This window comes from Pristiophorus japonicus, chromosome 1 (assembly GCF_044704955.1).
Source record: "Pristiophorus japonicus isolate sPriJap1 chromosome 1, sPriJap1.hap1, whole genome shotgun sequence".
In the NCBI taxonomy this organism is placed as follows: domain Eukaryota; kingdom Metazoa; phylum Chordata; class Chondrichthyes; family Pristiophoridae; genus Pristiophorus; species Pristiophorus japonicus.
This window is the reverse complement of record NC_091977.1, coordinates 224,388,723-224,405,402: the sequence shown is the minus strand read 5'-3', so window position 1 is coordinate 224,405,402 and position 16,680 is coordinate 224,388,723. Positions and strand designations below refer to the sequence as shown.

At 43.7% G+C, this 16,680-nt stretch overlaps 1 protein-coding gene across 2 annotated transcripts in view; it reads left to right on the top strand.

Moving 5' to 3' along the window:
• The first annotated feature begins 1,787 nt into the window (after positions 1 to 1,787).
• Positions 1,788 to 16,680, top strand: part of fktn (fukutin) — a 41,843-nt gene continuing 26,950 nt past the window's right edge. The window contains exons 1-4 of one of the 2 annotated variants that reach the window (XM_070886886.1): positions 1,788 to 1,866; positions 10,672 to 10,797; positions 13,785 to 13,844; positions 16,045 to 16,242. In XM_070886886.1, the coding sequence (XP_070742987.1) occupies positions 1,858 to 1,866; positions 10,672 to 10,797; positions 13,785 to 13,844; positions 16,045 to 16,242 (393 nt within the window). In that variant the 5' untranslated portion in view covers positions 1,788 to 1,857. The other variant, XM_070886897.1, reaches the window with a different exon arrangement.

The following is a 16,680-nucleotide window of genomic DNA, read 5'->3' as shown; positions in this document are numbered from 1 at the left end:
GTGTGCAATTTTGGTCTCCTTACCTAAGAAAGGGTATACTTGCCATAGAGGGAATGCAGCGAAGGTTCACCAGGCTGATTCCTGGGATGCAGGACTGTCGTATGAGGAGAGATTGGGTCGACGACGGGCCTGTATTCACTAGAGTTTAGAAGAATGAGAGGGGATCTCATTGAAATGTATAAAATTCTGACTGGGTTGGATAGATTGGATGCGGGGAGGATGTTTCCCCTGGCTGGGAAGTCTAGAACAAGGGGTCACAGTCTCAGGATACGGGGTAGGAAATTTAGGACCGAGATGAGGAGAAATTTTTTCACTCAGAGGGTGGTGAACCTGTGCAATTCTCTACCTCAGAAGGCTGTGGAGGCCAAGTCACTGAATATATTTACAAGGGAGATAGATAGATTTCTAGAAACAAAAGGCATCAAGGGATATGGGGGAAAAGTGGGAATATGCTGTTGAGATAGAGGATCAGCCATGATCATATTGAATGGCAGTGCAGACTTGAAGTGCCAAATGGCCTACTACTGATCCTATTTTCTATGTTTCTATGTTTGGATGATTCGATTATTTCTGATGAGTACTAGTAGCAAATCCTACTGATGTAGGCGGAGTAGGCTTGAGGAGCTAGATGGCCTACTCCTGTTCCTAATTCTTATGTATATAATGTGGTAGCCAATTTGAGCACAGCAAGATCCCACAAACAGCAATGAGATAAATAACCAGATAATCTGTTTTAGTGATATTGGTTCAGGGATAAATAGATGTAGTAGAAACAAGTCTAAAAGAAAGTCAGAATTTAAGTCTGAGTCCAAGTCAGGCAGACAGTCTGAAGTTGTAGAGAGTCCAAATGTAAATCAAGGGTTGCCCTTGGAGAAAAACTCTCCTCAGGCTCAGCCTAGAATGAGTCTAAGTTCGACAATGTTTGGAAATTCTCTTCAAAACAGAAAACCAGTGGTTAACTTTGATTTGTAAATATAGCAAAATAAGTCCACATCTTTTGTTGTGTATAACCATACAACTTATGTATAATGATTATTTTGTTATGATTGCTTCTGCATTAAGGAGGTGCAGTATAGAGCTCCCCCTAGTGGACTACTGCCCCACCGTGGTAATGCAACTGCTGGTGTAAATACAATAAAAGGATCATATGACAAGATCACATGACATGTTCCTGTCGATCCATCTTGACTGAGTGTTTGTGATGTGTAAAGAATATATCACAGGCCCCAAAGTGCTTTACAACCAACAACATACTTTTGAAGTGTAGTCACTGTTGTAACGTGGCAGCCAATTTGCACACAGCAAGATTCCACAAACAGCAAAGAGATAAATGACCAGATAGCTGTTTTAGTGATATTGGTTGAGAGATACATTTTGGCCATGCTCTCATTTAGGTGTTACATTGGGAGGGGGGGGGGGCTCCAAGATTTTGACCCAGTGATGAAGAAAAATAATATATGGCCAACTTGGGATGGTGTGTGATGTGGTCATGGCTCCAACGACGTCAACAACCAATGGGTTTGCAGGCGTCATTGACTTCTCCTTCAATGAGGCTTTATCACAGATGGCGCAAAATTGCCAGACATTCTCGTCAGTCTTCCACCCGCTATTTACCATTGGCGCCACCGCTTAACCGCCCCCCACCATTGCTCCGTGCGGGGGCGGGGCGAGGTTCGGTTGCTGTGATACGGGAGAGGGGGCGGGGCTCGGTTGCTGTGATACGGGAGAGGGGGCGGGGTTCGGTTGCTGTGATACGGGAGAGGGGGCGGGGCTCGGTTGCTGTGATACGGGAGAGGGGGCGGTTTGAAGACGGAGCTGCATTTAAAGGAACGGTGTAAACGAGGAATCGTATGCTGAATGCGGAGGGTAAGAGGCGGCCCGGCCCGGGAGCCGGGAATGGTTGTCGATTTGTTCTATGTCTGCCGGGCGGGGACTCCGAGATTATTAGGCCCGGCCGGTTAGGCTGCTGGCTGAGCCCGGAATGTGGGAGCCTCTGTTTGGGTGACTCAGCCAGTAAACTGCCGGGGAGCAGGAGATCGGCGGGAAGGTATCTTTTACAAACCAGCAGCGAGAGCGGACCCTCTCCCCGGCTCCCAGTCTCTCTCTTTCCCTCGCCTCGCCCCCTCGCCCTCCCCTCTTCAGTCCCCTACTCACTGCCCCAGTCACTCAGGCAGCCTCCCGGTCTGAAAAGCGTTAAAGCATCGAAAGAATTACAAACAGAAAAGGTCATTAAAAAGCTCTAATAAAATTATGGGATTTATATAAAGGGCAACGAACAAAGAAGTGGCCATTTTGACCTGTGGAAAAAGTTGCTCCTAAACTCCCCCCTTTATCGGAAAGTACCATTCCTAAATTTATGCCCCTCTGTTACAGATTTCATGTGAAAATAATCTTTCACTACCTTCTCAAATCCTTTAATTGGTTTACTTTTCCATGAACCACATCCCAGATTTCTAAGTCCATCAGTCCTGGTATCATCCCAGTAAACCTGTGCTGTACTTTTTTATAACTCTCTAATGTCCATTTATATGGGGGGTAGGGAGTGCAAAGCTGTACAGTACTGATCTAACCAGTGTCTTGTACAGATTGATTGGCACTACCATGGCCCTTTATATAAATCCCAGAATTCTATAATTAGCTTTTTAACAATAGAGACAGTGGCTTTCTTGTTCCACATTGCTTTAGAAATTTTGGATGTCATACGTTCCTGTAAAATAATGGCTCCTCCAACCATAAATAAGTTCCAAAATGATTGAGACACAAAATGAAAATGCTGCAATTTACTACCAAATTATGCCCTTTCAGTAACAGAAGAGCATAAACTTTCAAAGCAGAAAAATTGGAATCATACAGCACAGAATGAGGCCATTTGGCCCATTGTGCCTGTGCCGGCTCTTTGAAATAGGTGTCCAATCAATCCCACTCCCCTGCTCTTTCCCCATAGCCCTTCAAATTTTTCCTTTTCAAGTATATAATCTAATTCTCGTTTGAAAGTTACTATTAAATCTGCTTTCACCACCCTTTCAGGCAGTATATTCCAGATAATCATAATTCTCGGCATAAAAACAATTCTCCTCATTTCCCGCGTTCTTTTGTCAATTATCTCAAATCTATGTCCTCTAGTTACAAACCTTTCTGCCAATGGAAACAGTTTCTCCCTATCTATCAACCCTTCATAATTTTGAACTCTTAAATCTCACCTTAACCTCTTCTTTAAGAAGAACAATCCCAGCTTCTCTAGGCTCTCCACATAACTGACGTTTAACAGTGATCATAGTATCATAAGGATTAGATTAGCAATGGAAAAGGACAGGGAGAAATCTAGAGTAAAAATATTTATTTGAAGGCCAATTTCAGTGTGTTGAGAAATGATCTGGCCCAGGTAAATTGGAATCAAAGGTTGGCAGGCAAAATTGCAATCAAACAATGGGCTGCCTTTAAAGAGGAGATGGTTCGGGTACAGTCGAGGTAAATTACCACGAGAGGGAAAGGTAGGGCAACCAAAGCCAGAGATCCCTGGATGACGAAAGAGAGAGAGAGAGAGAGAGAGAGAGAGTAAGATGAAGCAGAAAAAGGGGGTGTACGACAGATGTCGAGTTGAGAATATAAATGAGAACCAGACTGAATATAGAAAGTTCAGAGGCGAAGTGAAAAAGGAAATAAGAGGCAAAGAGAAAGTATGAGAATAGATTGGCAGCTAACATATAAAAGGGAATCCAAAAGTCTTCTATAGGCATATAAATAGTAAATGGGTAGTAAGAAGGGGCTAATTAAAATGGAAACCTATGCATGGAGGCAGAGGGCATGGCTGAGATACTAAATGAGTAATTTGCATCTGTCTTAACCAAGGAAGAAAATGCTGCCAAAGTCAGAGTGAAAAAGGAGGTAGTTGAGATACTGGATGAAATAAAAATTGATAGAGGATGTACTAGAAAGGCTGGCTTTACTTAACGTAGATGGGATGCATCCTAGAATGCAATGGGATCAAACGGTGGAAATTGCAGAAGTACCTGTACTGGCTATAATCTTCCTTTGATACGGGGGACTGGAGAATTGCAAATGTTACACCCTTGTTCAAAAAAGGTTGCAAGGATAAATCCAGCAACTACCAGCCAGTCAGTTTAACCTCTAGTGAGAAAGATTTTAGAAACGATAACCTGGGACAGAATTAACAGTTACTTGGACAAGTGTGGATTTATTAAGGAAAGCCAGCATGGGTTTGTTAAAGGCAAATCGTTTTTAACTAACTTGATTGAGATTTTTGATGAGGTAACTGTTAAGTATCAGATAACTCCACGAGGCTAAGTATGGTGAGCTAGTTCAGGCATGACCTTACTCCAGTTTATTTACTCTGAGGATTCAACATGGCTGCCAACATTATATACACAGCTTGCACGTGTCTGCCAGTGACCATTAGGACTCCCAACAGTCGCACCCTCCAGTGGCAGGTAAAACCCAGTTAACATACATAACATCATTCCCCCCAAAGTTCTTGATACAGGTTGTATTTACAAGTTGAGACGGTCCAGAGCCTTCCGCTCCTTGGTTGATCTTCTCAGTTCGAATCCAAGCTTGGGTGAGTTAGTAGGACCATTGCTGCATTACGGAGTAGTCGATTTGACAGGACTGTCGGGGATGGTAGGTTCGTCTTTGTGAATGACACAAGGGTCAACTGATTGGATGTGGTTGGTCGATGATGATGCCATCTTCAATTTGTTCTGGGTTGTCTGTGAATCGCAGTTTGGTTTGGTTGATGTGCCTCTTGCACGTTTGGCCATTTAACAGTTTGACTGTTCCCCTCCTTGGCCAAAACCATGCCAGCAACCCACTTCAGGACAAACACAGGGTCATGAACAGCAATGTCATGTGATACGGCCGCGCGATCATGGTACCATTGCTGCCGTTGCCTTCTGGTTTCGACGTGATCATTGACATCCAGGTGTATAGGGGAAAGTCTGGTTTTGAGACCTCTCTTCATTAACGGCTCGGCAGGAGGGACCCCTGTGAGTGAGTGAGTGGGGTCTCGTCCGGTAACTGAGCAGAATGCGGGACAAGCGGGTCTATAGGGAGCCGTGAGTCACGCATTTTAGGCTCTGCTTAATGGTTTGGACAGCCCGCTCCGCTTGACCGTTAGACGCTGGTTTGAAAGGGGCAGACCTGACATGCTTGATGCCATTACGGGTCATAAACTCATGGAACTCCGAACTGGTGGAACATTGTCGCTGACAAGGACGTTGGGCAGGCCATGGGTGGTGAACATGGCCCGGAGGCTTTCAATAGTGGCTGTGGACGTGCTGGATGACATGATTACGCATTCAATCCATTTGGAATAAGCGTCCATTACCAATAAAAACATTTTGCCGAGAAAGGGGCCGGCAAAGTCTATGTGGATCCTTGACCACGGTTTGGATGGCCATGACCACAGACTCAGCGGAGCCTCTACGAGTGCGTTACTCAGTTGCATGCAGGTGTTGCACTGATGTACGCATGACTCCAAGTCCGAATCAATGCCGGGCCACCAAACGTGAGACCTGGCAATGGCCTTCATCATGACAATGCCTGGGGGCGTACTGTGTAAATCTCGCACAAAAGTTTCCCTGCCTTTTTTTTTTGGTATAACAACACGATTACCCCATAACAGACAATCAGACTAAATAGACAATTCATCTTTGCGGCGGCTATAAGGCTTAATTTCATCCTGCATTTCCCTGGGAATGGCAGACCAATTTCCATTTAGGACACACCTTTTTATGCTTGACAGTACAGGATCCTGGCTGTTCCAGGTCCTAATTTGGTGAGCCATGACGGGTGACCCCTCACTCTTGAAGTCCATGCCCAGCAGCAAGTCTGCTGGCTGCGGCATTTCAACCCTGGGTGTGGGCAATGGTCGCCGTCTAAGCGCATCAGCACAGTTTTCAGTGCCTGGTCTGTGGCGGATGACTTAATCATAAGCAGATAATGTCAGTGCCCATCTTTGGATGCGGGACGAGGCATTGGTGTTTATACCTTTGCTCTCAGAAAACAATGAAATGAGTGGCTTGTGATCTGTTTCAAGCTCAAACCGAAGCCCAAACAGGTATTGGTTAATTTTCCTAACCCCATATATGCATGCTAAAGCCTCTTCCTCTACCATACTATAGGCTCTTTCAGCCTTAGACAGACTTCTGCATGCGAATGCAACTGGTTGGAGATTGCCTGATACATTGGCTTGCTGGAGCACACAACTGACCACATATGATGTGTTGCAGGCCAGCACTAACCGCTTACATGGGTCATAGTGTACCAGTAATTTATTGGAACATAGCAGGTTCTTGGCCTTCTCAAAGGCTGTCTTGAGATTTTCCCTAAACCCAGTCATTACTCTTTGTCAGCAACATGTGCAAGGGCTCTGGCAATGTGCTCAAACTAGGTAGAAAGTTACCAAAATAGTTGAGAAGACCCAGGAACGAACGCAGCTCCGTCACACTCTGGGGTCTAGGTGCATTCTTGATGGCCTCTGTCTTCGAGTCCATAGGCCTGATGCCATCTGCTGCAATCTTTCTCCCCAGGAATTCGACTTCTAGTGCCATGAAAACGCACTTGGAGCGTTTTAGCCTGAGTCCCACTCTGTCCAGATGATGTAGAACCTCTTCCAGGTTGTGCAGGTGTTTGGTGGCGTCGCGATCGGTGATCAGGATGTCATCTTGGAATACGACGGTTCTCGGGACGGACTTCAGCAAACTCTCCACGTTTCACTGAAATATGGCTGCTGTCGAGCGAATTCCAAAAGGGCATCTGTGGTATATAAACAGTCCTTTGTGCGTGTTGATGCACGTCAGTTTTTTTGAAGATTTGACCAGCTCCTGTGTCATGTAAGCGGAGGTCAGGTCCAGTTTGGTGAACGACTTTTCCCCCCCCCGCTAGCATTGCAAACAGGTTGTCAGCCTTGGGTAGCGGGTACTGATCCTGTATTGAGACTCGGTTGATCGTTACCTTGTAGTCACCGCAGCTCCTGACCGTGCCATCACTTTTCAACACCGGGACAATTGGACTGGCCCATTCGCTGAATTCGACTGGTGATATGATTCTTTCCTGTTGAAGTCTGTCCAGTTCGATCTCGACCGTCTCCCTCATCATGTACAAAACCGTCCTAGCCTTGTGATGGATGGGTCTTGAATCCTGGCCTAGGTGGATCTGCACCTTGACTCCCGTGAAGTTGCCGATGCCTGGTTTAAACAACGAGGGAAACTTGCTCAGCACTTGAGCACATGAAACGTCATCCACTGATGATAAGGCTTTAATATCATTCCAGTTCCATTTAATTTTCTCAAGCCAACTCCTGCCGAACAGCATTGGGCCATTGCCTGGAACGATCCACAACGATAAATCATGCACAGCTCCATCATACGATACCTTTATTGCCGCACTACCAATGACTGGTATGAGCTCTTTGGTGTAGATACGCAGCTTCGCATTGATTGGGCTCAGTTTGGGTCTTTTTGCCTTGGTGTTGCACAGCTTTTCGAAACTGTGACTGACTCGCACCCATGTCCAATTCCATGGATACTGGAACCCCATTTAATTTAACTCCCAGCATTACCGGAGGACTTTTGGTAAAAGAATGTACCCCATACACTTCTTCGTCCTGTACCTCGGGTTGAGTTGCCTATGCCGCTTGATCCACGCTGGATCGATCATCCTTAGCCACTTGGTGTGTTGCAGCACGCTAGCTCGGTTGCGGACACATTCGCTGAAGGTGCCTCATTGTTGCACAGTCTTTATACACGTATTGCTTGAATCGGCATCGATGGACCCGATGATGGCCCCCGCAATGCCAACAAGACGAGATTTGATTCACCCCTGATGGCGGACTTTGAGCAGTTACAGGTCGTATGAATACGGACAAGTAGGCCCTGCCATGTGCAGCTCTGCCTGCCGACAATATTATTTTATGCACAATACTTGCCGGTGAGTTTCGATGTTGGGAAGATATCTGTTTCGAGTTTTCGTCCGTGTACATGCATGCTTGGGCGATCATGATGGCCCTGCTCAGGTCTAGAGATTCAGCAGCCAGCAGCTTTCGAAGGATGACCTCGTGGCCAATGCTAAGCACGAAAAAGTCCCGCAGCATTTCCTCCAACACAGCTCCGAAGTTGCACGGCCCAGCGAGATGTCTCAGGTCGGCGACAAATTCCGCCACGTCCTGGCCCTCGGAGCGATTGTGCGTATAGAAACGATACCTCGCCATGATGATGCTTTCCTTCAGTTTAAAGTGGTTCCGAACCAGCGTACACAATTCATCGTAAGTCTCATCTGTTGGTCGAGTCGGTGAGAGTAGATTCTTGATAAGGCCATAAATTTTTGACCCACAGCCCTGCGCTTAATTGCGTTATCGGTTCCTTCCAATCCGTTGGCTACGAAGTACTGGTCGGGGCTGTTATGTATGAATAAGGAGTCTGACTAGATACTGTGAGCCCAAAGTAAAGTGTGACCGTAGTCTTTTATTGCAGGTCTCCAGAGTGCCTCTCCAGCCTGTGAGGCCTCCTTAAGTACAGGTGCTCCTAAGGGATTGTGGGATCCCTTGGGACTCCAGGGGATGAGCCCTCTGGTGGTTACACAAGGTATTTACAGGTTTACATATATAACGGAGGCGATCAGTGAAATCCTTCCAACCTTCCCCTTCCATGAATCTCTCCAAAATTCCAACAGACATGGTTGCGTGAAATTTCGTATTTTTAACTCGTCGCCAATTGTTAAGGATTGAATAACTCCACGAGGCTAAGTACGGTGAGCTAGTTCAGGCATGACCTTACTCCAGTTTATTTACTCTGAGAGGATTCAACATGGCTGCCAACATTATATACACAGATTGCACATGTCTGCCAGTGACCATTAGGACTCCGACAGTCGCGCCCTCCGGTGGCAGGGGCAATGCGGTTGATGTGGTGTACATAGACTTCCAAAAGGTGTTTGGTAAAGTGCCATATAGTAGGCTTGCCAGCAAAGTTGAAGCCCATGGAATAAAAGGAATAGTAGCAGCATGGGTACAAAATTGGCTAAGTGACAGGAAATGGAGAGAGTAGTGGTGAACGGTTGTTTATCTGGAGGATGGTACACAGTGGGGTTCCTCAGGGGTAGGTACTGGAACCACTCTTTTTCTTGATCTATATTAATGACTTAGACTTGGGTGTACAGGGCACAATTTCAAAATTTGCAGATAACACAAAACTTGGAAGTATAGTGAAGAGTGAGGAGAGTAATAATAGACTTCACGAGGACAGACAAGCTGGTGGAATAGGCGGACACGTGGCAGATGAAATTTAACGCAGAAAAATGCAAAGGGATGCATTTTGGTAGGAAGAACGAGGAGAGGCAATATAAACTAAAGGGTACAATTCTAAAGAGGGTGCATGAATAGAGAGACCTGGGGATATATGTGCACAAATTGTTTGAAGGTGGCAGGGCACATTGAGAAAGCAGTTTAAAAAAAGCATACGGGATCCTGGACTTCATAAAGGGAGGCATAGAGTACAAAAGCAGGGAAGTTAAGATGAACCTTTATAAAATACAGGTTCGGCCTCAACTGAGTATTGTGTCCAATTCTGGGCACTGCACTTCAGGAAGGATGTGAAGACCTTGGAGAGGGTGCAGAAAAGATTTGAGAATGGTTCCAGGGATGATGGACTTCAGTTATGTGGATAGACTGGAGAAGCTGTGGTTGTTCTCCTTAGAGCAGAGAAGGTTGAGAGGAGATTTGATAGAGGTGATCAAAATCATGAGGGGTCTGGACAGAATACATAGAGAAAAACTGCAGAAAGGTCGAGAACCAGAGATTTAAGGTGACTGGCAGAAGAACCAAAGGTAACACGAGGAAAACTTTTTTACATAGCAAGTGGATAGGATCTGGAATATACTGCCTGATATGGTGGTGGAGGCAGATTCAATCATGGCTTTTAAAAGGGAATTGGATAAATACCTGAAGGAAAAAAATTTGCGGGGCTATGGAGAAAGGGCAGGGGAGTGCAACTAGCCGAAGTGCCCTTGCAGAGAGCTGACACGGCTCAATGAGCCAAATGAACCCCCTTTAAAATTGCACCAGTTAGTTTATATTGCCTCTCTTCATTCTTCCTTCTAAATTGCATCACTTCACACTTCTCTGCATAAAATTTCATCTGCCATGCGTCTGCCCATTTCACCAATCTATGTCCTCCTGAAGTCTGTTACTATCCTCCTCACTTGTTTACTACATTTCTAAGTTTTGTGTCATCTGTAAACTTTGAAATTATGCTTCCTATACCCAAGTCCAGGTGTGTGTATAGATAACAGATTTTTATAGGGACCAAGTAAAATCCTGTGGTTTATATTATGTTTGCAAGACATTAATTTACATCCAATTCTTACACGAGTTATGATTTTCATGTGCACCATGTGATGATTGGAAGCTTAGAAAGCCATTTAACCCCTCAAGCCTGTTCTGCCATTCAGTGAGAGCACGACTGATCTGCGACCAAACTCCGTATACCAGCCTTTACCCCATATCCCTTAATACCTTTGATTAACAAAAATCTGTCAATCTCAGATTTAAAATTAACAATTGATCTAGCAACGAATTGCCGCTTGTGGAAGAGAGTTGTAGATATAAATGGTGTTTCCAACTCTTATAGTCTGTAAAGAGTTCTATTTTTTTTCCAGTTACTGGACAAACAACGACCGATGCCTCGAATCAATAAGACCATCATATTGACCCTTCTGACTGTGATAAGTTCCATCTTTCTGTTGTTTCAGCTGTATTATTATAAACAATACTTTTCATCAAAGGCAAGTATGGTACTGTGTATTTCTAGTAATTTCTGACACCAAAACTGTACTAAAATTTTAGGAAAAATATATACATCGGAATTTCAGGCAGTGGGAGCCCAATTCTAATACTCCAGTTAAAAATACAATTCCTCAATTTTGGTACATTATCTACATATGTTGTGAATAAAATTTTCTTCTTGTATTGCAAATAAAACCAATCAAAATGTGGTTATGCTAGTGGATTTACAGCTCCCCAAAATAATTTGATATTTTATTGACAATTTTCAGTCTGTCTGCCTGAGTCATCAGCTCACATGCTCTGAATAAAATTGAGATTTTTAAAATGTGTTAATTCTTGGGCCGTGGGCATTGCTGGCAAGGCCAGCATTTATTGCCCATCCCTAGTTGCCCATGAGAAGGTGGCTGTGTTCCCATGCACCTGCTGCCCTTGTTCTTTTAGATGGTAGAGAGCGTGGGTTTGAGAGGTGCGGTCAAAATAAAATACATTAAACGGCAGGAGCCCCAGACCAAAGGCAACATTGCTTTCCTAGAATGTGTATTGAATTCAGTTTTTTATTAATCATTAAAATATATCTACATGATCATTGACGAGTACAATTTTTTTAAACTATGCTGCTTTGATTCACTAAATCCTGATTTTAAAAAGCAGAGCTGAGTCAGATCTCACCCAACATCCACCTGTACACCATTAGCAGAATTGCTGTATAACAGCCAGCACCTGGCTGGTTTTTAAAAAAAAATCTTTCATAAGAACATAAATAGAAACAGGAGTAGGTCATACGGCCCCTCGAGCCTGCTCCGCCACTCAATACGATCATGGCTGATCTGATCATGGACTCAGGTCCACTTCCCTGCCTGCTCCCCATAACCCCTTATCGTTTAAGAAACTGTCTATTTCTGTCTTAAATTTATTCAATGACCCAGCTTCCACAGCTCTCTGAGGCAGCGAATTCCACAGATCCATAACCCTCAGAGAAGAACTTTCTCCTCATTCTAGTTCTAAGATTTTGCCCTCTAGTTCTAGTCACCCCTATCAGTGGAAACATCCTCTCTGCATCCACCTTGTCAAGTCCCCTCATCATCTTATATGTTTCAACAAGATCACCTCTCATTCTTCTGAATTCCAATGAGCAGAGGCCCAACCTACTCAACCTTTCCTCATAAGTCAACCCCCTCATCTCCGGAATCAACCTAGTGAACCTTCTCTGAACTGCCTCCAAAGCAAGTATATCCTTTCATAAATATGGAATCCAAAACTGCACACAGTATTCCAGGTGTGGCCTCACCAATACCCTGTACAACTGTAGCAAGACTTCCTTGTTGTTATACTCCATCCCCTTTGTGATAAAAACCAAGATTCCATTGGTCTTCCTGATCACTTGCTGTACCTGCATACTAACCTTGTGTGTTTCATGCACAAGTACCCCAGGTGGCGCTGTACTGCAGCACTTTGCAATCTCTCATTTAAATAATAACCTGCTCTTTGATTTTTTTCTGCCAAAGTGCATGACCTCACACTTTCCAACAATATACTCCATCTGCCAAATTTTTGTCCACTCACTTAGCCTGTCTATGTCCTTTTGCAGATTTTTTGCGTCTTCCTCACACATTGCTTTTCTTCCCATCTTTGTATCGTCAGCAAACTTGGCTCTGTTACACTCAGTCCCTTCTTCCAAATCGTTAATATAGATTGTAAATAGTTAGGGTCCCAGCACTGATCCCTGCGGCACACCACTATTTACTGATTACCAACCTGAGAATGAACCATTTATCCCGACTCTGTTTTCTGTTTTTTAGCCAATCCTCTATGCATGCTTAATATATCACTCCCAACCCTGTGAACTTTTATCTTGTGCAGTCCTCTGCTTTTTATCATTTAAAAAAAATCTAAAAATATAGGTTATTTTAAAACAGCAAGTTTATGTGGCACCTTGTCAAATGCCTCTGACACAAGACCAATCATACCACCCCATAGCTGCCCTGGCTGAGTTCAGCTGACGAAGCACAGATTGGGGATCGAACTAGGAGTATTTCTGGTCTGAATAGCTCAAGACCTACTACGTAGTGCCTTTACCAATTTGAGCCGTGAATTGTTTTGCAAAAAAAGGAAAGTTTTATGCTGCTGTACTTTTATTTAAAAAAAATGAAATTCCATTTTATTTTCATTCTGAGAATTTTGTTTTTTTTAAACTGTATTTTTAATAGACTAGTGCAGTGACAGATACAATTGAGTCTTATGCACACTCCTATAAATCCATTTGAGAAATAGGTAGAAATCACTGGTGGGATGACCAAAGCCATGGGTTCCCTCACGTTGGCACGTAGAATATGGTAATGAGGCAGTCCTCTGCTTTTTATCATTAAAAAAAAATCTAAAAATATAGATTATTTTAAAACAGCAAGTTGTTAGCAGAAGTATCACATTTCTTAACAGGTTTGGTACTGGAATGCCACGTTAAGGCATGCTACTTCATTAAATTAAAAACTAATCCTTTGCATTTGATAGCACAGCACGTTGACTTCAACGTACTTCCAACACTGAGTGATGGTGTGTGGTTTTGTGTTGGTCATTCTCAGAGTTAATCTCGGCTGTTTAATGTAGGGTTCCACTGAGCGGGTATCATGTTTCCCCTACAGTAAGGGGAATCGTAAGGAAGGTCAATATGAGTCACTCTTGCACACTTGCTATCTAATTCTCACAGGGTGGAACTTGCAAAGACAGGTAAAATTGAGAAGTACCATGAGGTGCTGCAGCTCTTTCTGCCACTAGAGGCTGCTATAGCATTTGTGTGAAAAAAGGATATGTACATGTTGTCCCAGAACCCCACTGTTCTGCTACAGAGCCCTAGCCTAATGAAGCTAACAAAAACCTTGTGAGTCCCCACTAGGCCCTGTTTACATTTTGTAATGCAGTGTCATTTATGTGGACTTATATTTGCATAGTCTCTTTTTTAAAGTTATTTTGTTGTATCGGTTTATTTTAGAATGGAGCAGACTTTTCTGATTTCAAAGGAAGTTATTCCATGGAAGACAGTGTGCACTGGGTATGTATATCATTTGGATTCCAATGCTATTCTGTTTTGTGGTCGGTCTCGGCAGAGGAAAGAAAGGAAGAACTTGCATTTATATCAGTGTTTAACGCATCTCCGAGACATTCTAACACATTTCATATACCATGAATTGCTTTGAATTATAGTCACTCCTGTTATGTAAGCATAGCAGCCATTTTGTGCACAGCCATGATCTTATAAAGAATCAATGAATGACCAATGAGTTAAGAATGTTGGCTAGGGCACTGGGAGAACCATCTGATCTTCGCACAGTGCCATAACATTTTTAAAATCCACTTGGTTTAACAACTCGTCTGAACAACAGCACCCTTGACAATGCAGTATTGCCTCAGTACTGCACTGAAATATCAGCTTAGATATTTGTGCTCCAGTCCCAGGTAGTCAGTTTGAGGAAGAGGGAGTGCTCCGTGAATTACCGAGCAAGACTGACGAGGAGAAGGTGGATGGCAGTAATGGAGGAAATGGAACCCGCTGGTTGAAGTGCCAGCTTGCATCTTCCGCGATGACATCACCTTGGAATTCAGACCTCATGAGCACTGCATATGAAACGTGGTTAACATATGAACATGATCACCTTGGGAATCGTGAGGCCGTCATTGAATAGGGCCTGTCATTTTTGTTTACTGAGAATCAGTGCTGGGATGCCTTTTCTTTTACCCATCTCCAGCTTCAGGGGTGCTGAAGGCAGTTGTGGCCTTGCTGTTGGCACAGCCAACATCAGCTAACTCAGTTGAGATGGGGGAATCTAATCTGGGACTTTTCCTGCTCTGTGTGGCTTAGTAGTACACTGTGCAGTGTTTCTCTTAGTGGCATCGGGAATTCAGTCTCCAAGGCCATAACCTTCACTTGCCATTCATGTTCCGAGAGTCACTTCCTAACCTCTGGAATGCGAGGGATGCCCGAAGAGGAGAGATTGAGTAGAATGGGCCTTGAAATGGGCCTTTAGAAGAATGAGAGGTGATCTCCTTGAAATGTGTAAAATTCTTAGAAGGCTTGACAGGGTAGATGTTGAGAGGCTGTTTACCTTGGCTGGAGAGTCTAGAACTAGGGGGCATAGTCTCGGGATAAGGGGTCGGCCATTTAGGACTGAGATGAGAAGGAATTTCTTCACTCAGAGGGTTGTGAATCTTTGGAATTCTCTACTCCAGAGGGCTGTGGATGCTCAGTTGTTGAGTATATTCAAGATAGAGATCGATAGATTTTTGGATACTAAGAGAATCGAGGGATATGGAGATGGGGCAGGAAAGTGGCGTGCTGTAGAAGATCAGCCGTAATATTGAATGGCGGAGCAGGCTCGAGGGGACATATGGCCTACTCCTGCTCCTAATGCTTATGTTCTTCTAAAGAAATAGTAGACTGTTCTGTTATAGTATTAAGTTTCTCAACACGAAGATCACATATCTTTTTGGGCCTGCTTTCCTGTCCCAATGACTTATCCCATTCCTCTCCCCAATACCCTCCTCTCCCTTGCGCCACCCCCATCCTCCACCACACACACACATGCACCCATTTCTCTAACAAGACTGCTACCTAGTGTAGTGAATTCTGACTTGGCCGAAACTTGCAAAACAACTTGGTTGGACTTCTGACTCCGCATGGAGTGGTGGTCCAGCATGGTCTTGGAATTGGAGTTGGATGGCAGTTTGAAGTAAATAGGCTGCATGATCTTGTTTCCATGTTCTTGCAGATCTCTATGACCTGGGAGAGTGAACTGAATTATGTCATTACATATTGTGTATCTGTGCAGTTTAATACAATTGATTTATTGTCTCACTGAGTGAACAAAGGTGAGAAAAATTGCTAACAAATTCATATCCGAATTAATAAATTTCAATTTTAAATTTGCTTTTTCACTCCAAATGGGCTCTACTACTGTTGCCTGGCCACCTGAGTTCTGTGCCCATTAGGCTCCCACTCTACCTCCTTAACGCCAAGCCTGCACCATCATGTCCTGCCCGCTAGCTCCCTTCGGCTCTTTGATTCAACACAAATGTCCACAGCTTCCCACTATCCCACGCCCAGTGGACTGAGCAACACCCCCAGTGATCACTCGTTTGACTAAAAGAACAGCATTAGATATGCTGCAGGGCTGTGCAAAGTATTGTGTGCTTTTGTTACTGCGGTTAGTACGTTGTTGTAATTTTATTAATGCTGTCTGTGTATTCTTTCCTAGAAAGTGGTCAAAAAGTTTCTTAGTTTGGTATCGGTCCACAACATTCCTTTATACCTCATTGATCCTTTGGTTTTGGCACGGATGAACGAGGATATTCACCATGAGGAAAGTACAGCCAGTGGACTGAACTGCAAATACCTATGTGCTCCCAGGGAGTTTACTACATTTGCACTATTGGACAAATTTTGGAAAAATGAAGTAAGTGCAAATAGTTTTATGGATATTATGGTTGATGCATGAAGTGCTGTATGGAAGAATCCGGTGGAACGGGCTAAATTGTCTTTTCTTATTCCGTGCTTTATGTTCTTATGATACATATGTGACAGACATCTTTCATGTTTTAAATAATAGGACATATTTGTAAATAACATTTTAACACGGCCGGTGCCTTAGGATTTTTAAAATGGATTTTACTTGGTTATTCCCTATAGAAACTATTCTTTCTGTAGTGTGGAATATGAAGATGGGACATAAACCTGAAGTTAATCAAATCAGAAATTCCTTTATTGAAGGGTAGATGCATTATTCTTTCATGCCTATTGAGTGTTATAAGGTTCAACATCCATTTAGGTCTCAGGCTCCACCTGCCTAGAAGGAATGATTGATAAAAAACTTGTTGAATTTCTAACACAGGTT